Source organism: Lactuca serriola, chromosome 1 (genome assembly GCF_051521515.1).
Source record: "Lactuca serriola cultivar US96UC23 chromosome 1, Lser_US96UC23_V15, whole genome shotgun sequence".
Lineage (NCBI taxonomy): Eukaryota > Viridiplantae > Streptophyta > Magnoliopsida > Asterales > Asteraceae > Lactuca > Lactuca serriola.
The window spans coordinates 33,845,569-33,867,266 of NC_136408.1; the positions used below are offsets into that span (position 1 = coordinate 33,845,569).

General features: G+C 35.7%; 2 protein-coding genes across 2 annotated transcripts; one reads left to right on the top strand and one right to left on the bottom strand.

Moving 5' to 3' along the window:
* Positions 1 to 3,306: 3,306 nt before the first annotated feature.
* LOC145053361 (WD-40 repeat-containing protein MSI5-like) lies at positions 3,307 to 4,150 on the bottom strand. Its single transcript, XM_079001404.1, has 5 exons — positions 3,986 to 4,150; positions 3,809 to 3,876; positions 3,611 to 3,710; positions 3,426 to 3,505; positions 3,307 to 3,322 (listed from the first exon to the last, which is right to left on the bottom strand). The coding sequence occupies exons 1-5, from the start codon at positions 4,148 to 4,150 to the stop codon at positions 3,307 to 3,309; spliced, it is 429 nt and encodes a 142-aa protein (XP_078857530.1).
* A 4,153-nt stretch (positions 4,151 to 8,303) lies between these two features.
* Positions 8,304 to 11,673, top strand: LOC145082197 (plant intracellular Ras-group-related LRR protein 9-like). Its single transcript, XM_079023302.1, has 3 exons — positions 8,304 to 9,176; positions 10,040 to 10,206; positions 10,839 to 11,673. Exons 1-3 carry the CDS (start codon positions 8,448 to 8,450, stop codon positions 11,482 to 11,484), a joined length of 1,542 nt encoding a protein of 513 aa, XP_078879428.1. The 5' UTR covers positions 8,304 to 8,447; the 3' UTR covers positions 11,485 to 11,673.
* Positions 11,674 to 21,698: the final 10,025 nt, after the last annotated feature.

A 21,698-nucleotide genomic window follows, 5' to 3' on the forward strand; every position in this document is an offset into this window, starting at 1 on the left:
AACATATCACAGGTAGTAGCAAACCTATATGAATATCACAGAGACAAACATCTATCATACAATCCTACTGTTGGGCCGACATTGTGGCCGTAGACCCATCGCTATTGGAAGGTAACTCACCTTAAAGTAGCTGCTGATCTGCATGGGAACTGACTGTCTCCTGCTGCTGCCGCCCCGGAAATCCTCCGGCTATAATCCCCACAAAACACTCAGTCAAATGCTGCTAATCGACCTCAGGGTAAAATGACCATTTACCCCTAACTAAGCCAAAAGTCAAAGTCAAAGTCAACTTCCAGTTGACCCGACTCGCCGAGTTGTCCTGCCAACTCGCCGAGTCCCTATCCCTTTGTCTGACCATTGTCCCGTCTCTACTCGTCGAGTTTGGCATCGACTCGACGAGTTTTCCTTCTAAACTAATGTCCTAACATCCTTCATCCTACTAGCCGATTTGTATGAACAACTCGTCGAGTTCGTCTTCATCCGAAGAATACTCTATGCTGAGACTCGCCGAGTTGTATGAACAACTCGCCGAGTCTGTTCTTGAGGCAAGAAGATTGTCTTGGACTCACCGAGTCAGGGCATTGACTTGCCGAGTTTCTTCATGGGTGAGTTTGGCTTCCGACTCACTGAGTCACACCCCATGACTCACTACTCCACTCCGCAAACACGAAAAGGGGAAAACTCGGGGACTCGCGACTCGACTCGCCGAGTCTGCCACATGCAAATACTATATACTCGATTCTGCTTGAATCCAGCTCATACCATACATAGATCTGGGTTTCTAGGGCCTGATTAATACGTAAAGTTTCCAACTTTACGTGTAAATAAACACTAATGAAGGTTTTAGGGCTCAAAATGCACTAGAAGAGTAGATCTAGGGCTTTCATGCAATATGGCTCCATAAAGGCAGTAGATCTGAGCTCCTGGAGCTCAATCATGCCTAGATATAAGGGTTAATTAAATTATTACAAACCCTAATTCTTGATCAAGCTTGGAAATGGCTCAAGGAGGACTTTAATGGAGCTATAAGGGACTATAAGCATGAAAACAGGGGGAAACTGAGTTATACCTCAAGGAAATCACTGAGATAACACAATGATGCCTGGCCTCCTTCTTCTCTTCTTGATCTACTCTTCTTTCTTCTCAAAATCTTCAAGAAACATACCAAAGCACTTCAATCTCACAAGGAATAAGGGTTTGAACGATGTTGGGAGCTTTGAGGGTGAAGGTGGCGAGGTTGGGGCGCATAAGGTTGGTTTAAATAGGGTGCAATCCCTTGAAATTTAGGGTTTCATCAGACAACGGGGACTCGCCGAGTTGCCAACTTAAACGTGCTCCCAAACCCGTCTCCACTCGGTGAGTCGGGCCTACAACTCGCCGAGTCCAAGGCTAAAAATGTAAAATACTTATATAAATTTTAAGTACCAGGAACCAGGTGCTACAAACCCCAGTGTCCTTTACCTCAAGCTCAGGCTCCATGTATATGTCCACAACCTCATTCTCATTCTCCTTAACCTCAGGCTCCTTTACCTTAACCTCAACCATCTTATCCCCAACCTTATGTTCATTATCCTCAACTTAAGGTGTATTAATTAAGATGTCATTAATGAATTCTTCACAAGTAAGGGACCCATTTTCTGGATCTCCTCCCACCTCAGTCTCCTCCTTTGTCCCACTTATTTTTCTTCCCCCCTCCTTATCTTCATTTCTATCCTTTTCTTAGGATTAACTAAGATCCTTTAAGTAGGTTGGTTGGCCATATGCAAAAAATACAATCCATTGCATAATATTAAATAAAATACCATATACAAAAAATACAATCCATTGCATTTAATCTGTATGTATAACAAAGACACATGTGTTAAACTTGTTACCATTAACATCTAATCGTATGGACTCGAGTGTTAAACTTGTTACCATTAACATCTGATTCATAAGTCCTTTCTACAAGATTGTTACCTGCATAAATGAAAACAAACAGGAACATTAACAGCCCAACTATGACTCTTTTTGTCCCAAAATCTGAATTAAACCACAAGTGATAGCATTAGGCATTAGGCATTAGCATCTGGTTTAGCATACAAATGTCTTACCAACAAAGAAAGACAAAGCAATATAGCATTAGGCATTAGGCATTAGCATCAGTGTTGGTCAAACACTCTGCATCAGTCGAAACTAAGGCAATTAAGACAATCCATAGTAACATTAGAGTTTCCCTGCACCAGTCAAAAGTATCCCCTATAAAGGACCAGGTAGAAACTCTATTCTCACGTTCAAGAGGTGAAAAAACTCTTCAAGTTCAGATAAGCATCACAAAAATCTGCTTAACTATTTAATTCCCAGCCAAGGGTTAAATACCCCATTAAGAGACCAAAATAATCGGAACCACTGGTACAGTTAAGGATTGCCCTCACAATAAAAGAAACACAAAAACAGGTGGTGCTATGCCCACAGTTACTAAGGAGAAATAAAAATAAATTAATAATATTCTAAAGCACAATCGACATTATGCAAATTATAAGTGAAGGCAACAATGTGACATTCAAAAGTATGCTTTCCCATTTATGCTAACACCTTAAATAAACAAACACAGAGGCCTAAGATCATGAAGTTTCAAGGAAGATGCATACCACATGGTAATATGTTTTTAAGCCAAAACCACGTTCTTTGTAAACTATGATCATGAGCCAGTCATTTACTAGTTCTCTATCTTGGATGTCCATATCTTGACAAAGTAAAATAAGATCTCAGTTAAAATGATGAATACAATAATTATGCAACCAGAACCATAGATAAAATTCAATTTGACAATTGTAAGAATCACCTGTTTTGTTTTGAAAACAAGGGCTTTCCAAAGATGGCTACTAAAGTGGGGGATAAAAGATAAAAGAACCTGACTGCATATAATCAAAAACCAACAATTCAAGAATTATTTGATATGCGTACAATAGTTAATTAATATGTGTTAGCAATAATTTAATCGGTCAGAGCAAGATATAAATATGCTTTCTGGATGTTGACTCTTTGGTCTCCCATTAGCTCAAGAACTTCTTCTCACAGAATCTATATCACTTGAAATGAAACTAGCATAAGGTTTCAACGTCACAATTATTGGTTAGCAATGAAAAAAACTTAACCGCAAGAAATGTCTCATACCAATTGCGTTCATAGAAAAATTGAAAAAAACTATGGATTAGTGGATGTAGTCATATTTTTCTCTAATTATTTAAGTGCTTGTACCAGATCTATTCCTTGAAAGCTAGAGAAACATTTTTTTATCAAACAGATGAAACATTGATTCAAAATCTAAACTCCATTGCAACTAATTTTAAAAAGAAAATAAATTAAAGAAAACTTCACAAGTTGAATAAACTCGAATCAAATTTCCAAATCCCAAATTCAGAAATAACTTCAACATCAAAAACAGGGATGAGGTGATTAACTGCTCCAGCTCGTTAATCACCTCTTCCTGTGGTCTATGAATCAAATCAATCATCCTCCATATCTACACACATCATCATTCAAACAAAACAAACATTTCAACTAATCAATATAAATAACATTTTAATAAAAACTAAAATAATAATAAATAAGTGATATATATACATACCTGTAGAGTTCCACCGCCACCTGTGCTTTCACCATCATCCGACACACTGACAATTGTCCATGGATCATGCGAGTTCCAGTGGAAATCAACCACCTTATCCCTTCAACCATAGCACAATATAATCTTGTTTCAATTTTTATCTATTTTTTTTTATTTATGTAAAAAGGAAAACCATTAATTAAAATTAAATATATATACCTATGTCCAGAGTGTCTGAACAATAAGCCAGGTGCAAACTTTGAGGCTGGACCAGAACGTTCACCAACCTGTAGACAAACAAACAAACCTTTTATTAAAAAAAAACAATTTGTTGCAAGAAAAGAATAGGGGAAAATGGAATAAAAGTAAAAGTGGTTTTTGGTTGAGTTGACACACCTTATTGTGATCCCAGATGTTCAAGACACCATCTTCTGCTGAGCTTCCAAAGATGGATGATTTGTCAGGAGACCACTGAAACATACAAAGTAATTGGAATTTAGAAATAGTGAACAATTGTTCTAGAAAGGGAATCCATAATTCCCTGGAATTCATTAGGCACATCTACTTCAACCCATGTTTCTTGATCAAGCATTGCTTTCAGTTTTGTCATCTATAACAACAATAATAATATTATTAATCAAACAAATTGTTGTTTACCTTCTCTGTTGTAGTTACAAATTATTGTGACACGTTATATATTTGTAAAAAGTCTTGAAGCCTTAGTCTTGGATGCAAAAGAGCACGAACACCAAGAAGTTTTGCCCATCTTCCATGAGCTGCATCACAAGCTGCAAACACTGCTTCTATGTTTTCTCTCAATACATCAGCTCTGTTAAATGACACAGTTGCCCCTGTTAGAAAATTTCTAACAAATAAGCAACATATATATATATATATATATATATATATATATATATATATATATATATATAATAGAACAGATCACCATTTTCAACCAAGCAAATTTTGAAGAATAACAAACCTGTAGCTCATTGAATTCTAGATCATACTGAAAGCAGCCTTTTGTACATTAGCCATTCCTTCCAAATGTTTCCGCTTCTTCATATCTAAAATTAATTATTATAAAATATTAATTAAATTCAATAAAAAATATTGGGGATTCAATAATAAAATACTTCTTGAGAACTAGTATTGAACAAATTTTTAGGGATCAATGTATAAACAATTTATATATCAAATTACCGTGTAAAAAAATAAAAAATTTCTAAAATTCACAATGTCATGGATCCATTTAGAACAAGTTAAATTAACATACTTGAATAAACATACATTCTCATGGTTGAAAAAAAAAACTAAGAAAATGTATTACCATTTCTCATGGTTGAAAATCGAAGAGTTACAAGCAAAAGATAAAATATAACATGGCCAATGGCCACACTAATTCATCATCAAGAATTATTCAAAACACAAAATCACTACAACTCCTTTTAGTGGTGTGCCTTAGCTGCAACTTTTCTTTGCGAATTTGCCTTTGACTGAAAAATCATTTGCACAAAAAATAGTTAATTTAAGATTTTTGGTTAATCGTTATACATACAAAGGGGTATTTTGGTATTTTAAATGATTGCAATGGAACTAAATTCCATCCATTGGTTAAACACAAACCAGATGTGCCCTAAATTTGACAAAATAAAAACATCTTTGGCCATCAACTATTAAATTAACATGAAAAAAATGTAACAATGGATTAAAATTTCAAGAATATCTTACCATTGAGTGCAGCAACACCCAGAATTGAATGCATATAGTTAAATCACACATGTAGTCATATAGTGGCACAGAGCACAAATTATTAAAAACATAAAAATACATGTGAATATTATCAAATGAAGCATTTCTCACTTCATAAAACATATGTAATAAGTGCTAAAGACTTAATGATATCTGGGGAATTTCATCGAACACTTGGTGTTCGTCTAAACACCATGGAAAGACAAAGGTAAATTGCAGAAATCAAACACATAAATCACAAAAATGGAGTATAGGAGTTGATAATTTATTGAAATATGAACAAAAAAAAAACAATAGAGATGCACAATGGATTAACATAATAAATCGAGAAGTAAAAAAACAGAAGAACATAAGTCGATTTAGGGATGGAAGTTACCACTATGAAGGCCTGAACATCTTTATTCCTCTCTCTCTCTCTCTCTCTCTCTCTCTCTCTTCTCGTTAAGCTGCTGGCGAGACTTGGCTGGCGACCCCTTTGGCAGAAGATATCGGGCGGTGTTTAGCGCCCTTAGCGACCCATGACGACCTTCCTAACGACGCCCACTCCTTTGAGCCTGATAATCATATCGAGAGTGCTAGATTCAGATCCGCTTTCTATTCAAATATGCCTAATTTTTTTGCAGGATACGGTCCAAATTTTTACATAAGAACCGCCAAATCATTCAAAACTAGAAAAAGATATGTGAAGGAATGAAAATTAAATTGATTACCTGGGTCTCTAACGCAGAAGTTTCAAAGGCGATGACGAGATGCAATCGGGAAGCTAATGGAGCGAAGTTACGGTTCTTCATCTGTGTGTTTTTCGATTTATCTGTGGGGAATCTGAAACAAACGAGAATCAAGATTCACATTCCTAATATTGAGACTTGAGAGTATAATTAGGGTTTTTTCTAACAATTTCAACATCGAGTGGGAGATATGGTGGTTCTAGTGGGTAGAAGTAAGTGGGGGAAGAAGTAGGCGGCAGTAAGGAAGGAGCGTTCATAATTTGGGCAAGAGGAAAAGGAGAAAAAAAGGAAGGCGGGGTTTTTAATTTTTTCAGAATTTCATTTCCCCCTTTCCCCCACTATTAAAGGATGGAACGCGCGTTCCATTAAAAAATATAAAGCGACATCCTTAGACGACGCGCATTTTATTATAGGTGCCCTCCGTGTTTTTTTAGACACTAATTTAAGGGCGCGCAATAATACGTGTCTTCTATCCTTAAATTTTTTGAAGAGATGACATTTTTCTAATGTCACTCTCCTTTGCGTAACATAGATCAATGAGCGTCGTATTTTGCGCGTCGTAAAAGGCCTTTTTTCTAGTAGTGCAACATGCAATAGTCCCTGTAATATGACAACAAAGTCATAAGTAAAAAAAATTGTACAACTTTTTACTCAAAGACATAATAGACATACCTTGTATTGGTCTGAAATAATAACTACCCCATTACCACCACCAAGATCTAAATCATCCACCAATAACTCAATGAACCAAGACTCATTGTCTTTATTCTCAAATGTTCCACTGCCCATGCTATTGGGTATACATGATTGGCTGGATCTCTACCAATAACAGTCAACAACTAACCTTTTACCTACCCAATCAAGAAACATCCATCCAATCCTATCACTTTTTAACACCTTCTTTTCATCCATCCTTGAAATCCTAAAGCATACACAAAACCTCTTAAAATGGTTGATTCCACCAGTATTAACATCTACCCCAACCTTACATGTGCTCCTTAGATTAGACCTGAGGATTTCATCTGCATAGTCCCAAACCCTACCATAATGTTCCTCTAACTTTCTTTCTATCATTTCCTTATCCTGTGACCTTGCTCTTTGACATTTTCCCTTTGATACATTCATTGAAAACCTCCTCAAAACATCTTCTTTCATCTCATCCAATGTCATTTTGGGCTTCCTGATGGCATCTTGTAAGCAGTGTTTGGCTAACCAGCTAGAAGTAACTAAGATACTAAAGTTGTAATTCCTATCACAAAGATAAGTCTTAACAATGGATTTAATTTGGAATGTCTTTTTATTATACTTCTAACTAGCTGCTGACCTAAAAGGACATGGATTATGATCATTGGAATTATTACCAAACCTAGCAATAACCCTAACTCTATAACTCTGCTCAAAGTAAAATACTTATCCATTATGGGCTGTATAGTTTGTTAATGTAAACCTTAGTTGAGCAGGGAACTCATAACACCTACCTAATCCAGGCTTCATTTCGTTCCAAAGTTGTTTTGGATCATGGACCATATACTTCACAACAACTTCTTCATCATTTACCTCTGATATGTGGCCATGCTCAGCCTCACTGACACCAGATCAATTTTGATCATCCCCCAAACCATCTATCCCCCTATTTAACATATTTTCATCACACAAAAAGTTAAGAAAAGGGTCGTTTGTATTTTTCTTTCTTAGTACCAGAAGTAGAAGCCATCTGTTAAATGTGCCAAAAAATGAACTTGTTACAGATAATTATGTGAGGAAAAAACCCACTTACACTTCAGTTTCATGTTACCATCTATATACCTTGCACTTGTTGGGTGTCTTAATAATGGATTCTTGAGCTCAACGAAATGACAATGGTGGTTCTTCACAATCCCTTTTCAAACCCCTCTTGAATGAAACCCTTTTTTGAGATCTAAAAGATGAACAATTATGGAAAGAAATGTGATGGATGAGTGTTTCAACGAAAGAGATGACTGACTGAGAAAGGTTACCGTTTGTTAAACGGTTATTAAGTTTTAATTGATAAGACATTGTAATTATCGAGGCCAGTGAATGTAAAATTAAATATAAACTTTTTTCAATTAGGTGTGTAAAAGTTATTTTAATGGTATTTGCTTATTATTATTATTATTATTATAAGATATAAATATAGATTTTATGGATTAATTTTTTTGGCGTTGATAACGAGGTTCTTTTTGGACCAAAAAGACCCGGTCACCCTATGAGATAAGGTGGAATTTATACTAAAACGAATACTCCACCGGCATCACATGACTACGATAGACTACTTGTAGAAATCGTTCAATTTGTCTCTCCTTTGACAATGCATCCAAAAGCAGGCGTATAGGCCATCGATCTGTGATAGATTTGCAATGGATCCAAACCCTAAGAAGTTTCCAATTCTGTCTTACGTAATGGCCAAAATCCCCAGTGTCAGCCGGTCTCAGTCACCGGAGTTCGACATTGAACAACCACCGCCGACGGTTCCTTCCACATCCGAACCGGAACCTTACTTCGAACTCACTGAACGCATGCCTCACTTAAGCGATCCTGAACTTCTTGCTTCCATGCGTGCAACTGTCGACGATGTATCTCGGACACGATCTGTACTAAAAACCCTAGGCGAGTGTCCCGATCATGAATTTGTTGATATCGCTAGGTCGCGGCTGGCGGAGATCGAAGAAAGCTTGGCGAATCAACTTGAAGAGGTCGCTCTATCCGATAAAGATGCGGTGGAGGTTGACAAACGGAAGAAGGAGGAAGAGAGGGAGAAACAGTCGTTCAAGGCCGTTATCTCGTTGTATGAGATGCATCAATCGTATGAGAAGATGTTGAGTGAGGCGGAAAAGAGGCTTGAGAAGCTTTATGAGGAAGCTAAGAAGGGAGGAAAATCGGTCGCGGTTGATGACCAAGGGTGTTCTAGTGAATTTCCAACTGTCGAGGACGATGTCAAGGATGAAGTTGTTGCCATTCTGAATGATGCGTTAGCAAATGATCTTAAAAGGATCGATCTATCGGAGAGGCGGTTGCCGTTTCTTCCTGAAGCCTTTGGGAAGCTTCGTATGTTGGTTTCTCTAAAGATATCCTCGAATCAACTTCAGGTTAGTCTAATAATTTCATCACCATATCATATTATTATCATTTTATTGATTTATCTACTTCAATCATCTGACGATCTTGATTTTCGGTATTCTTTGCATTATTGCCTAATCTGTATTGGTGGACTTAAATAATTGTTAAGATGAGATGTCAATTATCTTGCTATTAGCTTGCATACAACTATACAAGTTATACCTTGCACGATCAATCATAGGTGAATCTGTTAGATAGACAAGAATCAGCCTAGATTATAATTGAAGATCCAGCTTAACCATTTGATGTGATGGGTAATTTTTCAGTTACCGAACCAGGCTTTAGATATACCATTAATCTGTTCTAGTTGATTGTTTCATAGTCAAACTGGAATTTGCTTCTCTGATGTGGATTGATCTATGCAAAGTGAATTGCTTTTGTGATTAGAAAGACTATTCATCTAGGAATATATACTTGGAAATGCTAGTCTTGTAATACTTTGGCCAGTGGCAATCAAAGTGAGTTAATGGCACATGACTTGTTATCAGTTATCACACCATGGAGCTTGTAGGGTTTATAATTATTTTTTGGTGGTGAAGTTGGATCCATATACTCCATTCTTTCTCTAACAATGGTCTTACCTTCCAATAATTATTATCACTTTACCACAAGTGACTGGTCATTAGATGCTCCATTGACTACAGTATCCTTCATTAGAAGGTTAGAACCACAAAAGTTGGATTTTTCATTGGCTGTTTAGGCTTTACCGCTTTACCTTAAGGGTATAATAGGAAAGGAAAAACTAGAAATATATTGTGTTTGGTGGTTGATTGAGGTTACTTAACTTAACTGTACACTTTCCATACTGACCACCCTTTGTGTACTTGAACAGGCCATTCCTGATTCAATTGCTGGACTTGAGAATCTTGAGGAGCTTAACGCTTCTTCCAATCTTTTGGAATCATTACCAGATTCCATTGGCTTATTGCTGAAATTGAAGACTTTAGACGTCTCTAGCAACAAGCTCACGTCCTTGCCTGATAGCATCTGTCATTGCAGGTACATGTATTTAGATACATCACTGAGTTTCCTCTTCTCTCTCACCTATCTTAGTAAACTATTGTAATAATTAAATAAGGCTAAATGGAAGGAACAACAACATGCTTCCATTTTTAGTTGTCTATTATAGGCAGCATCCTACTTTCATTTCTTTCTATTACACACTTTGAAGTTTTCTCTTAGTCTTATTAAGGTATTGTTCTAGGAAAACTCTATTCAGTTATACCATTAAACTTTCAAAACTCTCTTATTAGAACTATTAGAACAATATACATTGAAAAAAAATCGTTCAATTCTAGCAGTGCAATTAGAAAATAGCAATGTGCTTTCATTTATTTTTTTTATAGCATACTACTTCCGTTTCTTTCTATTACAAAACTTTGAACTTTATTTTTTCTTATTAAGACACTGTCCTGTGAAAATTCTATCCAATTATATAGCATTGTACTTTGAAAAACCTACCCAATATGGATTACAGTGCTATAATTGGGTAGATATTTTCAAAGTACAATGCTGTAATAGGAACAAAGAAAAGAAAAGTAGGATGCAATATTAAACAAGTCAACAAACGTACATTTCCATTTCTTACATTCTCCCAAAATTCAAAATGAATAACAATGATCTTGTTTTAGGTCACTGGTGGAACTGGACGCCAGCTTCAACAAGCTAACATATCTACCCACCAACATCGGGTATGAACTTGAGAATCTAAAGCGACTTTCAGTCCCTTTAAACAAGCTGCGGTCACTTCCTACATCAATTGGCGAAATGACATCTCTTCAATTCCTAGACGCCCACTTCAACGAACTCAGAAACCTGCCACCATCAATCGGGAGGCTTTCAAACCTTGAGATTCTGAATCTCAGTGGTAACTTCAGTGACCTCACATCACTCCCCTACACAATCGGCGATCTAACAAGCCTCAAAGAACTCGATGTCAGTAACAACCAGATCCATGAACTGCCTGCCACATTTGGTCGCCTTGAGAATCTTATAAAACTTAATGTTGATGAAAACCCGTTGGTGATTCCTCCTAAGGAAATAGTGAATGAAGGGATTGAAGCTGTGAAGGCGTTTATGGCTAAGAGGTTGCTTGAGATTTTACTAGAAGAAGAGGAGAAAAGTAAGTACCCCGAGAATGATCAGACACAGGGTGGTGGTGGTTGGTTGAGTCGTAGCACCTCTTGGTTGACCAATGCTGTTGGTGGATATTTGGGAGGTGCTGGGAATACAAACACAAAAATAAACGATGAACCTTACCTCAATCAGCAACTATGAGTCTATGACCATGTTACTGGCTGTATGTCGGTCAATCTAGTGGGATACTGAGTACCTAATATGGGTTTATTGAAAGAATAACTTTTTTTCTGTGGAAACAAAGCATACACAATGTGGCTTGTCCTTTTGATAAGCACATTACATTACTTTAAAATTTTGATGGTTTTGTAGCACAATTGTGTTTCTTCCCTTTGTGTTGTAGTGATTTGGGATGGGTGTGTAACATGCTAAACTTCATTCCATTTTACAAACGGATATTTCTACCTTGGGTTGTGATTTACTTACTATATGAGTTGGGATTATACGTTGTAGAAAAAATTGTAGTACTATTTTTTTTGGTTAGAGTTGATTTTAAAGTTGGAATTAAGTTTGTTATTTTTTTGGTTGATCTTGAATTTTTATTATTTTTATTTTACAAATGGTAGTTGTTAGATACGTTTAAAGTTATCTTCAAACTTGGGAAATGATTTGGACACATTTTTTTCTTTGTACACAACACATTTTTTTCTTTGTACACAACGCTTTTATTATTATTATTATTATTATTATTAATTTTTATTGAAACATAAATTGTGTATATAGAAAAAATATATTGCGGAGGAATCAACTCCCTTCAAACTTGGCATAAAGTTTTCTATAGTATATTATAAAATAATTTGTTTGAATCCTTATATGGTTCATGGGTTTTCGAAACAATTAAAACTTGGCATAAAGTTTTCTATAGTATATTATAAAATAATTTGTTTGAATCCTTATATGGTTCATGGGTTTTCGAAATTAAGAATTGCTTTAGCGAAAACTCTATTTTCTTTTATAATTAGACTAGGTGTAAAACCCATGTATTATATGAGTTAATTAAAAAAAATAAATATAAGTCTAAATATTTAAGAACTTTAGATTTATAAGAAAATAAGAAAAAGACAAAACTTCAAAAATGGTCCTTTGGTTTTCAAAAATTTGAAGTTTAGTCCCTAATTATAAAAACCTCACAGATGGTCCCTATGGTTTCAAATTTTTTAACAAATGATCATTTTCATTAACTCCGTTAGCTTTTGGCCGTTAAGTGAAGGGCAATTATGTCATTTCACTGCTACAAGGACCATTTATGAAGATTTGCCTTATTTAAAAAAATAAATAAATAAACTAATTATTTAATATTAAAGGGTCCCACCTATCTCTCTCTCTCTCTCTCTCTCTCTTTCTCTCTCTCTCTCTCTCTCTTTCTCTCTCTCTCTCTCTCTCTCTCTCTCTCTCTCCTAGTGCCATTTTTTCAACTGATCTAAAACAAACTTCCATAGGGCTTTTTCTATCTAGCAATCAAGATTCCAAAAGCTATCATAAAGGTTCATCTCGTTACTTATCACTCCTACTAGCAACAATCTTATATCCCGACCTCTTCAAATCGCCTTCAGATCCCGACAATTAATCATCCCCCTTGTACGATTACCCTACTCGAATTTCTCCTTTAGTGATTGTTGATCGATGACATTAGCCATAGGAAGGAACAGGGGAAGATGCAGGTTACTCCTGGAAGGCCACCAACGAAATTGGCTAGTGAAGAAGATGGTGGAAATCGATAACTTCCACTACATCTCACCGTACCCTCATCTCTCTTTCTCTTCTCTATTCGAGTCAAACGAACAAGGAATTCTCAATTGGGTCAAAACCGACAATGTGAGATTCCACGAACCAGGACACGAGTATTCTCGTATTTAGGGCAAAAAATCCCACCGACTTCACATGTTCAAAGATGTTGTCCCTAAAATCAGCAAGGTGAGAACCATAGCTCAGATTTAGTATATCGATTGGTCTAGTGATTTTTGATGGTGTATATTTCGTGTTTTGTTTTGGTTAATGGTTTGCTTCTCATGAAATTATTGAACGAAGTGGAAGACATGTGTAATTCTTCAAGTTCATCATATAAGTTGTTTTCTTTTGTCTTTGTTGCTGAATAGTTCATGAGATTAAGATAAGAGAGAGGATATTCATTAAAGTGTCAAGCTAGTTTCATCTTCTGTGGTTTGGATGTGTATTGTTTTCGGTTACGATTTTGATTATAAGGTTCGGTTCCGAGCTTAGATTCCATGTAGTATTTTGGTATGGTTTTGAGCTTTGATTTCAGGTTTGATAGCTTGATTTAATATATGGTTTTGACCAATGAATTCGGGTACATTTATTATTTGGTGCAAGTGGTAATCGATGGTTTCCATTGGCATAAGAACCGGAACCAGATGTTAGAAGGGGGGTGGAAGAAGTATAGATGGTGTCTGGAGCAATTAAGAAAGGTCTCGATCCAATTTTGACTTTTTCAGTCAAACATGTTCACTCATCCATCCATACAAGATTTGGAGAGAGAGAGAGAGAGATAGGTGAGACCCTTTAATATTAAATAATTATATTTTTTTTGAGTAAACTACTGAAATCGTCCCTATGGTTTGGTCAAAATTGCACGTTTGGTTCCTAACTTTTTTTTTTTGCACTCGGATCGTCCTTGTGGTTTGCTTTTGTTGCATTTTTCGCCCCTTACATATATAAAGTTAGGGACCAAACACACAATTTTGACAAAACCATAGGGACGAAAAACGCAACAAAATCAAATCACAGGGACGATCCGAGTGCAAAAAAAAGTTAGATATAAAGATGTAATTTTGACCAAACCATAAGGACGATTTTAGTAATTTACTCTATTTTTTTCCCTTTTTTTTTTAAAAAAAATAAGGTAAAACTTCATAAATGGTCCCTGTGGAAGTGAAATGACAGATGTGCCCTTCACTTAACGGCCAAAAGCTAACGGAGTTAGCGAAAATGACCATTTGTTAAAAGTTTTGAAACCAAAGGGACCATCTGTGAGGTTTTTATAAATTAGGAACTTAACTTCAGATTTTCGTAAACCACATGGACCAATTTTGAAGTTTTGTCTAAGAAAAATAATGAGTTATTAAAACTGATTTTTTTATCTTTTAAATTTAAATAAATAAACAAAATAAATTAATGAGCTTTAATTTGGTTATTTTGAAATAAGAAGGTAAACCCATTAATGAAATTGATATTCATTTATTATTACATTTATTGTAATAATTATATTAAAGTATTATGTGTAATTTATTAAAATAGAAAAACCATAAAATGACATGTGGAAAAGAAATTAAATCAAAATAACCACAAAATGATATTTGGCAAATTGAATGAGAGTATGACATGTAGCAAAAAAAACCTTCATTTATTAGAACGGATTTTGGACATGTATTTTGAACGATACGATTTTACAAGTACTAGAAAACAAAAAACGGATTCAAAATAATTAAAGGATTTGACAAACTACTTTAAAATACATAAAAAAAGTTGTTTGCAATATATGTAATTATATATACAATTAATTTCCAACGTTCTTAGCTACAGTGTCCGGTATTAAGCTGTGGCTTGGAAGTTTTGGCTTGGCTTCAATACCACCAATGGTTTGTGACTCATCAGCTTGCCCCCTCCACCGCCTCTATAACCCAATCGCCGGATGCACTGTGTAGCTCTACCGATCGTCTCATGTGCCTACGTGCTCTCCACCGCCATTCTTGCTAATCTCTTTCTTTCTTCCTCCGCATGTAGATCGATTTCACCATTCATCTCTATCTTCCCCATTTATTCCATATTTTCCCCGATTTAGACACTGTCTTCTGGAGAGTATGATGACTATCTCCTGTCCTTCAACGCTCGCTTCTCTCCAATATATGTTCATCGCGTTCGAAGAAATCAACGCCTCCATGATAGGAAGGCAAACTGTCGGTCACGATGGGAATAGAGTAACGATGAAGATGACGATCGACCGGACTCCGATTTAGGTTTCGGCGACACCGCCTCCGCCATAGCCTCCGTGGAAGAAGCAGGAAAAAGCAAGAAAACACAGTCGGGACTGTGACTCCAGCCAGCAGCATGAGTGTTTCGGTGGCGGCATCTTAAATCAATGTTGCTCTCCATCTCCGATTACAAGTGGTATCTCTGTTAACTACCGTTATCAGTGGAAACCGGAGCACCTTACAACCCCCAACAATCTCTCCAATCAAATCAGGTTTGTCTCTCTAATTTCTGAAGGCTTCTTCTTTGTGATTTATACGTGATCTGTGGAATCGTTATGCATGGGTTTTGGTTTTTGTTTCTTCGTTGTTTCTGTTTCTAATTTATGCTAAATTTCTGCTTATTTGTCGATTTTTTACCTAGGGTTTTTGTTTCTTGGTTGTTTCTACTATTTATGAATGCAATTCCTTCTCTTTAGAGGCACTTACCAGGGCTTCTAATTTCCCATTGTTAGGAAGTAACTTCCACTACCAAAAGTGTCTGCTGTCACGGGAGAATCCAAGTATGCTTTACTTGGAGCTGATTCTCTTCATACGGTATTTTGTTTTCTTTATTATGGTTGAAAATTCAAAATCCTTTTTCCTATTTGTATATGTACACTAAATTTGTGACATGTTCAAACCATTTATTCATAAGAAAAATTTCGAATCAGCATGGAAAAAGAAAGTGCTCAGACCATTGCAACTATTCAAGATGTTGTTGATTGGATTGAGAAGGTCATTGAGAAAATGGTGGATGCCGTTTCTTCGATGGATTGTATTTATGCTTCTTTGGTTTCATAGATACAACTTTCCTAATGATAGATAATTAGATATACAAATAACTTTGAAATTTGTTTATTTTATTGCATTTTTAAGCTTGATTTTAGTTCTTTTTCATTCGGATGTAGGTTGGTCTTCAAGGAAGCTCTGCAGGAGAGTCGTGGTTAGATATGATTGGGATAACCTTCGATGAAGGTACAAGTTCTCATCGCTTTGGTTCTCGACAGTTGGAGGCATTGTCATTGGAGTGTGGTGAGTATTTCATTGACATGATTCACTATCTTCATCAGATTTGTATTTGTAGACATTGAACTTCTGTAGTGAATGTAATTAATTTCAGAGTGAGGAACAATATTACTATTTAATTACCTTTACTTATAAATTTACTGGTATCAACAGGCAGGAATTGGTTTGAGGATGAGAATTTATGGGCTCCTTTCCTGTATCATCATCTTCTACACTCTACAGAGGTTTATCTTTTGTTATTCAACAATTCTAAAAAGACTTTTTAGTGTATTAGTTTCTTCAAGTTCAATAAATGTAGAAAATCCTTCTCCACTCTATTAAGTGGCTTTTTCAACTGTATTGCAACGGATGATGAAGTTACTGTAATATGTTATTAATTATATTTTCTATTTATTTGGGTATGTAGTTTTTAAAGCTTTTTCCCAATATGCTGATGCTAAATGTGTAATTTGTTTGGATTATATTTTGAAGAATCTATGAGCTATCGCGTTTAAATTTGCTTTCTACATGGACGTTGCTGTTGAAGTGGCCGGGCAAACTTTTAATGAATATTCACGAACAGGATTGTGTCTGTGTGAACATAGCAGATCAGTATCAGGTATACAAAGTTCTGAATTTTATAAACTATTCTTTAGAATAATCCCAAAAGAAAATTGTTGCTTTGCGGCAGGTGGAATAAGTTTTTGGATTTAGCGGTTGTAGAAACTACTTACACCTGTCACAAACATATGACCTGGAAAACAACCTTAAAACCAACCTACTTAATTTGCCCAACCATCAATCATCCAAGTTTTTTTTAGATCAACTTATGACATTGAAGTGGGAAAGGGAAGTATGGGTCAGATCAGATCAAAACAATGGATGTATAGGTGAATCATTTGCCTTCTTATTCTCATTTTTCTCAACTCTTAATAATTAATAACATTTCATGTTTTTCATGTTGCTTTGATGGTTTCTTCCATCATTCTCTTGACTGTATTTCCTAAGGTATGATATCACAAAATTGGGAGAATAACACAATAAACCCACTTGCCTATGCAAAAAATGCAATACATTGACCCATGCGAAGCATGGGGTGCTACACTAGTTAATAAGTAAATAAAGGAGGCAAGGTCTATTTGTAAATCATAGAAAAGGGCTATAATTTAGAAAAAAAAATGGTATATGAAATTTATAAAATAGTTATTTACTAAAATGATTATATTTATTGTAAGTTTTTATAATGAGCACCTTATGTTTGCGAAGTAATTAAGCCTCATAACAAGATGTTTTTTCGCAATTTTTTAATGTTTTGTAGCATGCATGTGTGGTTGATCCTGTAATCTCCAAGAAATCTTTTCTGTTGACGACCTACTAATAGGTTTCTTTGATCATGTTCATCATTTGAACAAGTTGAAGTGAAAATAAAATATTGAAAAGTTACTCCTCATTGTGGATTATATTTCCACATCATATTTTTCATTTAAATAGTTTTGTGGTCCTACATGTAACGCCCGTAGATCCGAGCTAGTCAATTTAGAGGCAATAGGGGTCGAAAACGACTTTTCGAAAAAAAGATTATTAAGAATAAATAATCTCAACCAAGTTTTAGTATATGTTACAAGGTTTCCGTACATATAAAAAGCGTCGAAATCCGAGTTATAACAAAGAATTTCTGACCCGTCGAAGTTTCGCGACGGAACCGACACGATACCGGGAGGCGTAAATAGTGAATTTACGATAGAGCGAGATTTAGCCTTAGCGATCTAAACGAAATTCGTATTTTATGTTAAACCGATAGTGTGCATAAAAAGAACATCCAAATCTGACTTCGTATGAGGAAGTTGTGATTTTTCTAAGATTTAGCATAGCAGTGCACAACCCGAAATCTGAATTTTAGATCGGTCGATTTTTAGCCAAAATAATCTAAACGATAAATGAAGATATCGTTAATAGGAGTTAAACAATAAAAAGACGGTCGAAAACGGAGCTCGTATGAGAAAGATATAGACGAAGCTTAGTCCCTACTCTTCGAGCGTTGCGAATTCGATACAGTTTTGTAAATCTGAGATAGAGTGAGAATTAGCCGACGGGATCTAAATGAAAGTTGTAGTACTCGTAAATACCAACGCGTGGATATAAAGAACGTTGATAATAGAGCTCGTATGCGAAAGTTATGGACGAAGCTTAGTCCCTACTTTTCGAGCGAGACGAATTTGATACAGTTTTGTAAATCCGAGATAGAATGAGAATTAGCCAACGAGGTCTAAATGAGAGTTGAAGATCTCATTAATAGGAACTCAACGGTAAAAAGACAGACAAAAACGGAGCTCGTATGCGAAAGTTATGGACGAAGCTTAGTCTCTACTTTTCGAGCGCGGCGAATTCGATACAGTTTTGTAAATCCAAGATAGAATGAGAATTAGCCAACGAGGTCTAAATGAAAGTTGAAGATCTCATTAATAGGAACACAACGGTAAAAAGACAGACAAAAACAGAGCTCGTATGCAAAAGTTGCGGACGAAGCTTGGAGACTACTTTACTATACAATTCCTATAAATAAGAGATGAACTCTTCATAATTTCCTCACACCTTCAAACCTTTCTTTCTCTCTCTAACTTCTCTCTAACCTCCCTAAACCCCTCCCAAGTCTAGGGAACCTCCCTATCATGAGAAGAAAGCCCCGGAGCGCCCGACGGCTCCGAGAAGAAAAGCTTTCGGCTCGGAAACGCTGCTCCAGCGAAGCCCGGTTTTTAATAAAAACTCGCTGTAAGTGAGCTACACCTATACTATATTTAATATAGATTTTATTTAATTATAGTAACATTATTAGGACCTTAAAATAATTATTTGGGCTATTATTATGAGTTATATTGAGTGTTATTTAACGCTTATATAATAGTAATAATAGCTAGACTATTAAATTAGTCTCGTCAAGCGTTAGACTAAACTCTAGTGGTAATGATACTAGGTTTCGTCAAGGGATAATTGTTTTAAGAGTAACGAAGTGCTGTCCGAGTGCCGACTCACCACCTTTCAGGTGAGTGCATAGTTACTTTCATCTTACACATAGATATGAAGTATTTTATATAAATTACATGCTAAGTGTGCATATTATTTGAGTACTTGCTGTCTATGCTGGATGAACGTTTTTATGCATGTTTTAAAGGATTTAAACTGTATACGTATTTTATATATACGAATATGTTGGGTATGACATGGGTAGATGAACGATGAGAGATAAAAGATGATGTGAGTAAACATTGGCAGCTATGGACTTAGTGCCTAATAAACATCGGCACCTATGGACTTAGTGCATATTGGACAAACACCGGTAGCTATGGATTTAGTACCTGTTGGGAATTGGTAGCTATGGACGTAGTACCTATTAGATAAACACTGGTAGCTATGGATTTAGTACCCGATGAATAGACTATAGCAGCTATGGAATTAGTGCTTTACGAACGAACATTGGCAGCTATGGACTTAGTGCCAGTCCTATAACCCTGGAAGTAAGGGACTTCGGAATAAACGAATGCAGGATAGATGACTCTTAGGTTAAATCCTTAAGAGTAAAGAAGATAATGGGGATGGGTAATTGGGTTGATTGTTTGATTGTTTAAACATAATAATTATAATATTGTGGGTTGAAAACCCTATGTACTTACCAGATTTTCCAACCTGACCCACTTAGTTTATTTATATCACAGGTGTTGATACGAAGTCACATTACATTGAGAGATTAAAGAGATGTAGATCACTAGTGTAAATAAATGTAAGTTCTGTTTATGCTTATGTTTCTGTATTGACGATGACATCCCAAACATTTTAAAATGAATAAAATACGTTTCTTTGAAAATGTTTTGATAACGTATTTATTGTGTTTTTCTGGGAACAAATTCCGCAACATTTTTATGAAATGAAGTACTCTGATTTTTATAAAGCATAAACAAAATCTGTCTTTTTTGGCCGTGAAAATTGGGGATGTCACACTACAAGTGGTATCAAAGTAGGAATCACATATCCTTATGAGATTTTTGATCTGTTTACGGTCCTTGTTTTCCGCATTTCATTCAGATTTTATATTTCTCTAAAGTATTTATTGATTGTTCGCTTCCTGTTCAATTATGGAGAATTTCCATCAACAAGTCATTCATCTCAACTACTCTAACAACCGTGGATCAAACAACAAAGCATCAATGTTGCTTCCTGGTGACTATGATGACCGGGTAGGACACATTGAATACTATACCTATGTTGGGTTTTGAGCAATCTAACACTTCCTAAGTGTGCATGCAACCCTAATAAACCTTGGATCTATGTTTGTCTAAATACATGCAAAATAATAATTTTCCAAGGTTCATAACCTATCTAACATGGCATGGGGTACTTTTAAACATAAAAGAGTTAGAAGAGATTACATACCTTTTTGATGAGGTTGATTCTTGAGGAGTTTGAGGGCTAAGCACCAATAGTGTGAATGCCTCAAATGGAATCACAAATCACCACAAACTCTTGGAAAACTTTGAGAGAGTGTATACACACTTATAAAATCGGCCACACACCAAGTCTCACACAACTAGTGCCACTAGTGGCTATTTCATGCAACATAAGCATGCTTATATAATGTACATGATTAGGGTGAAACCCTAATAACCCATGACCTTTCCTTTTCCAAGGATCCATGGGTTAAAAGCTCCATGGATCATCCATGGACTTCCATACAAGCCTAGCCCATTAACAAATGAGTGTTAGCCCACACCATATAAAACTAATAGCCCACAATCTAATTAGTCTTCCTTTTAATCTCTAAATTAATTCATAATTAATTCAAGACTAAGACTAATTAAATAACATGACTTCATATTAATATATTATAACTTATAATATATTAATAATCATATGTGTATAACTCTCATAAAATTATCCATAAATAGTTTGGATGAAATGCAACCCAAATGGACCATGCCGGATCGGGTCAAGTATATACCAAATAAGTTATGGACTTAGACACCTTATCCAACAACCTATGCCATTGATGAAGACGTTTGGAGATCTGTGAAGAATTGTCCTCACATGGGTGAAACTGAAAACCTTTGGTATCTTGAGAACTCACGAAGAATATCTCATTGATGATGAGAAACTGAAAACCTTTGGTAGTCCACTCACACTTTTAGCAAAAGAAGAATGTGAGAAACAAACTGTGTCTGATGAAGAAGTTTTAACTGAAGTTTCTGATAATGATGAACAGTTCTCTATGTAAACAACTCAAATGTGAAAAAGTTTTACAAGAAACCATCATCAAACTTTCGCTCAACAATTACGAATGGTGAAAATTCTGGTACAAAAGCATGGAAACCAAACTCTTTTGACAAAGCAAAA

Bases quoted from the DNA above. Each gene is read 5' to 3' on its own strand.
- LOC145053361 (XM_079001404.1), bottom strand. From the start codon at position 4,150: ATGTGCCTAATGAATTCCAGGGAATTATGGATTCCCTTTCTAGAACAA. The intron at 3,877-3,985 runs GTGTGTCAACTC...GTTTGTCTACAG, and splicing joins ACATCTGGGATCACAATAAG to GTTGGTGAACGTTCTGGTCC. The intron at 3,506-3,610 runs GTATGTATATAT...TGATGTGTGTAG, and splicing joins GTGGCGGTGGAACTCTACAG to ATATGGAGGATGATTGATTT.
- LOC145082197 (XM_079023302.1), top strand. From the start codon at position 8,448: ATGGATCCAAACCCTAAGAAGTTTCCAATTCTGTCTTACGTAATGGCC. The intron at 9,177-10,039 runs GTTAGTCTAATA...GTACTTGAACAG, and splicing joins TATCCTCGAATCAACTTCAG to GCCATTCCTGATTCAATTGC. The intron at 10,207-10,838 runs GTACATGTATTT...ATCTTGTTTTAG, and splicing joins GATAGCATCTGTCATTGCAG to GTCACTGGTGGAACTGGACG.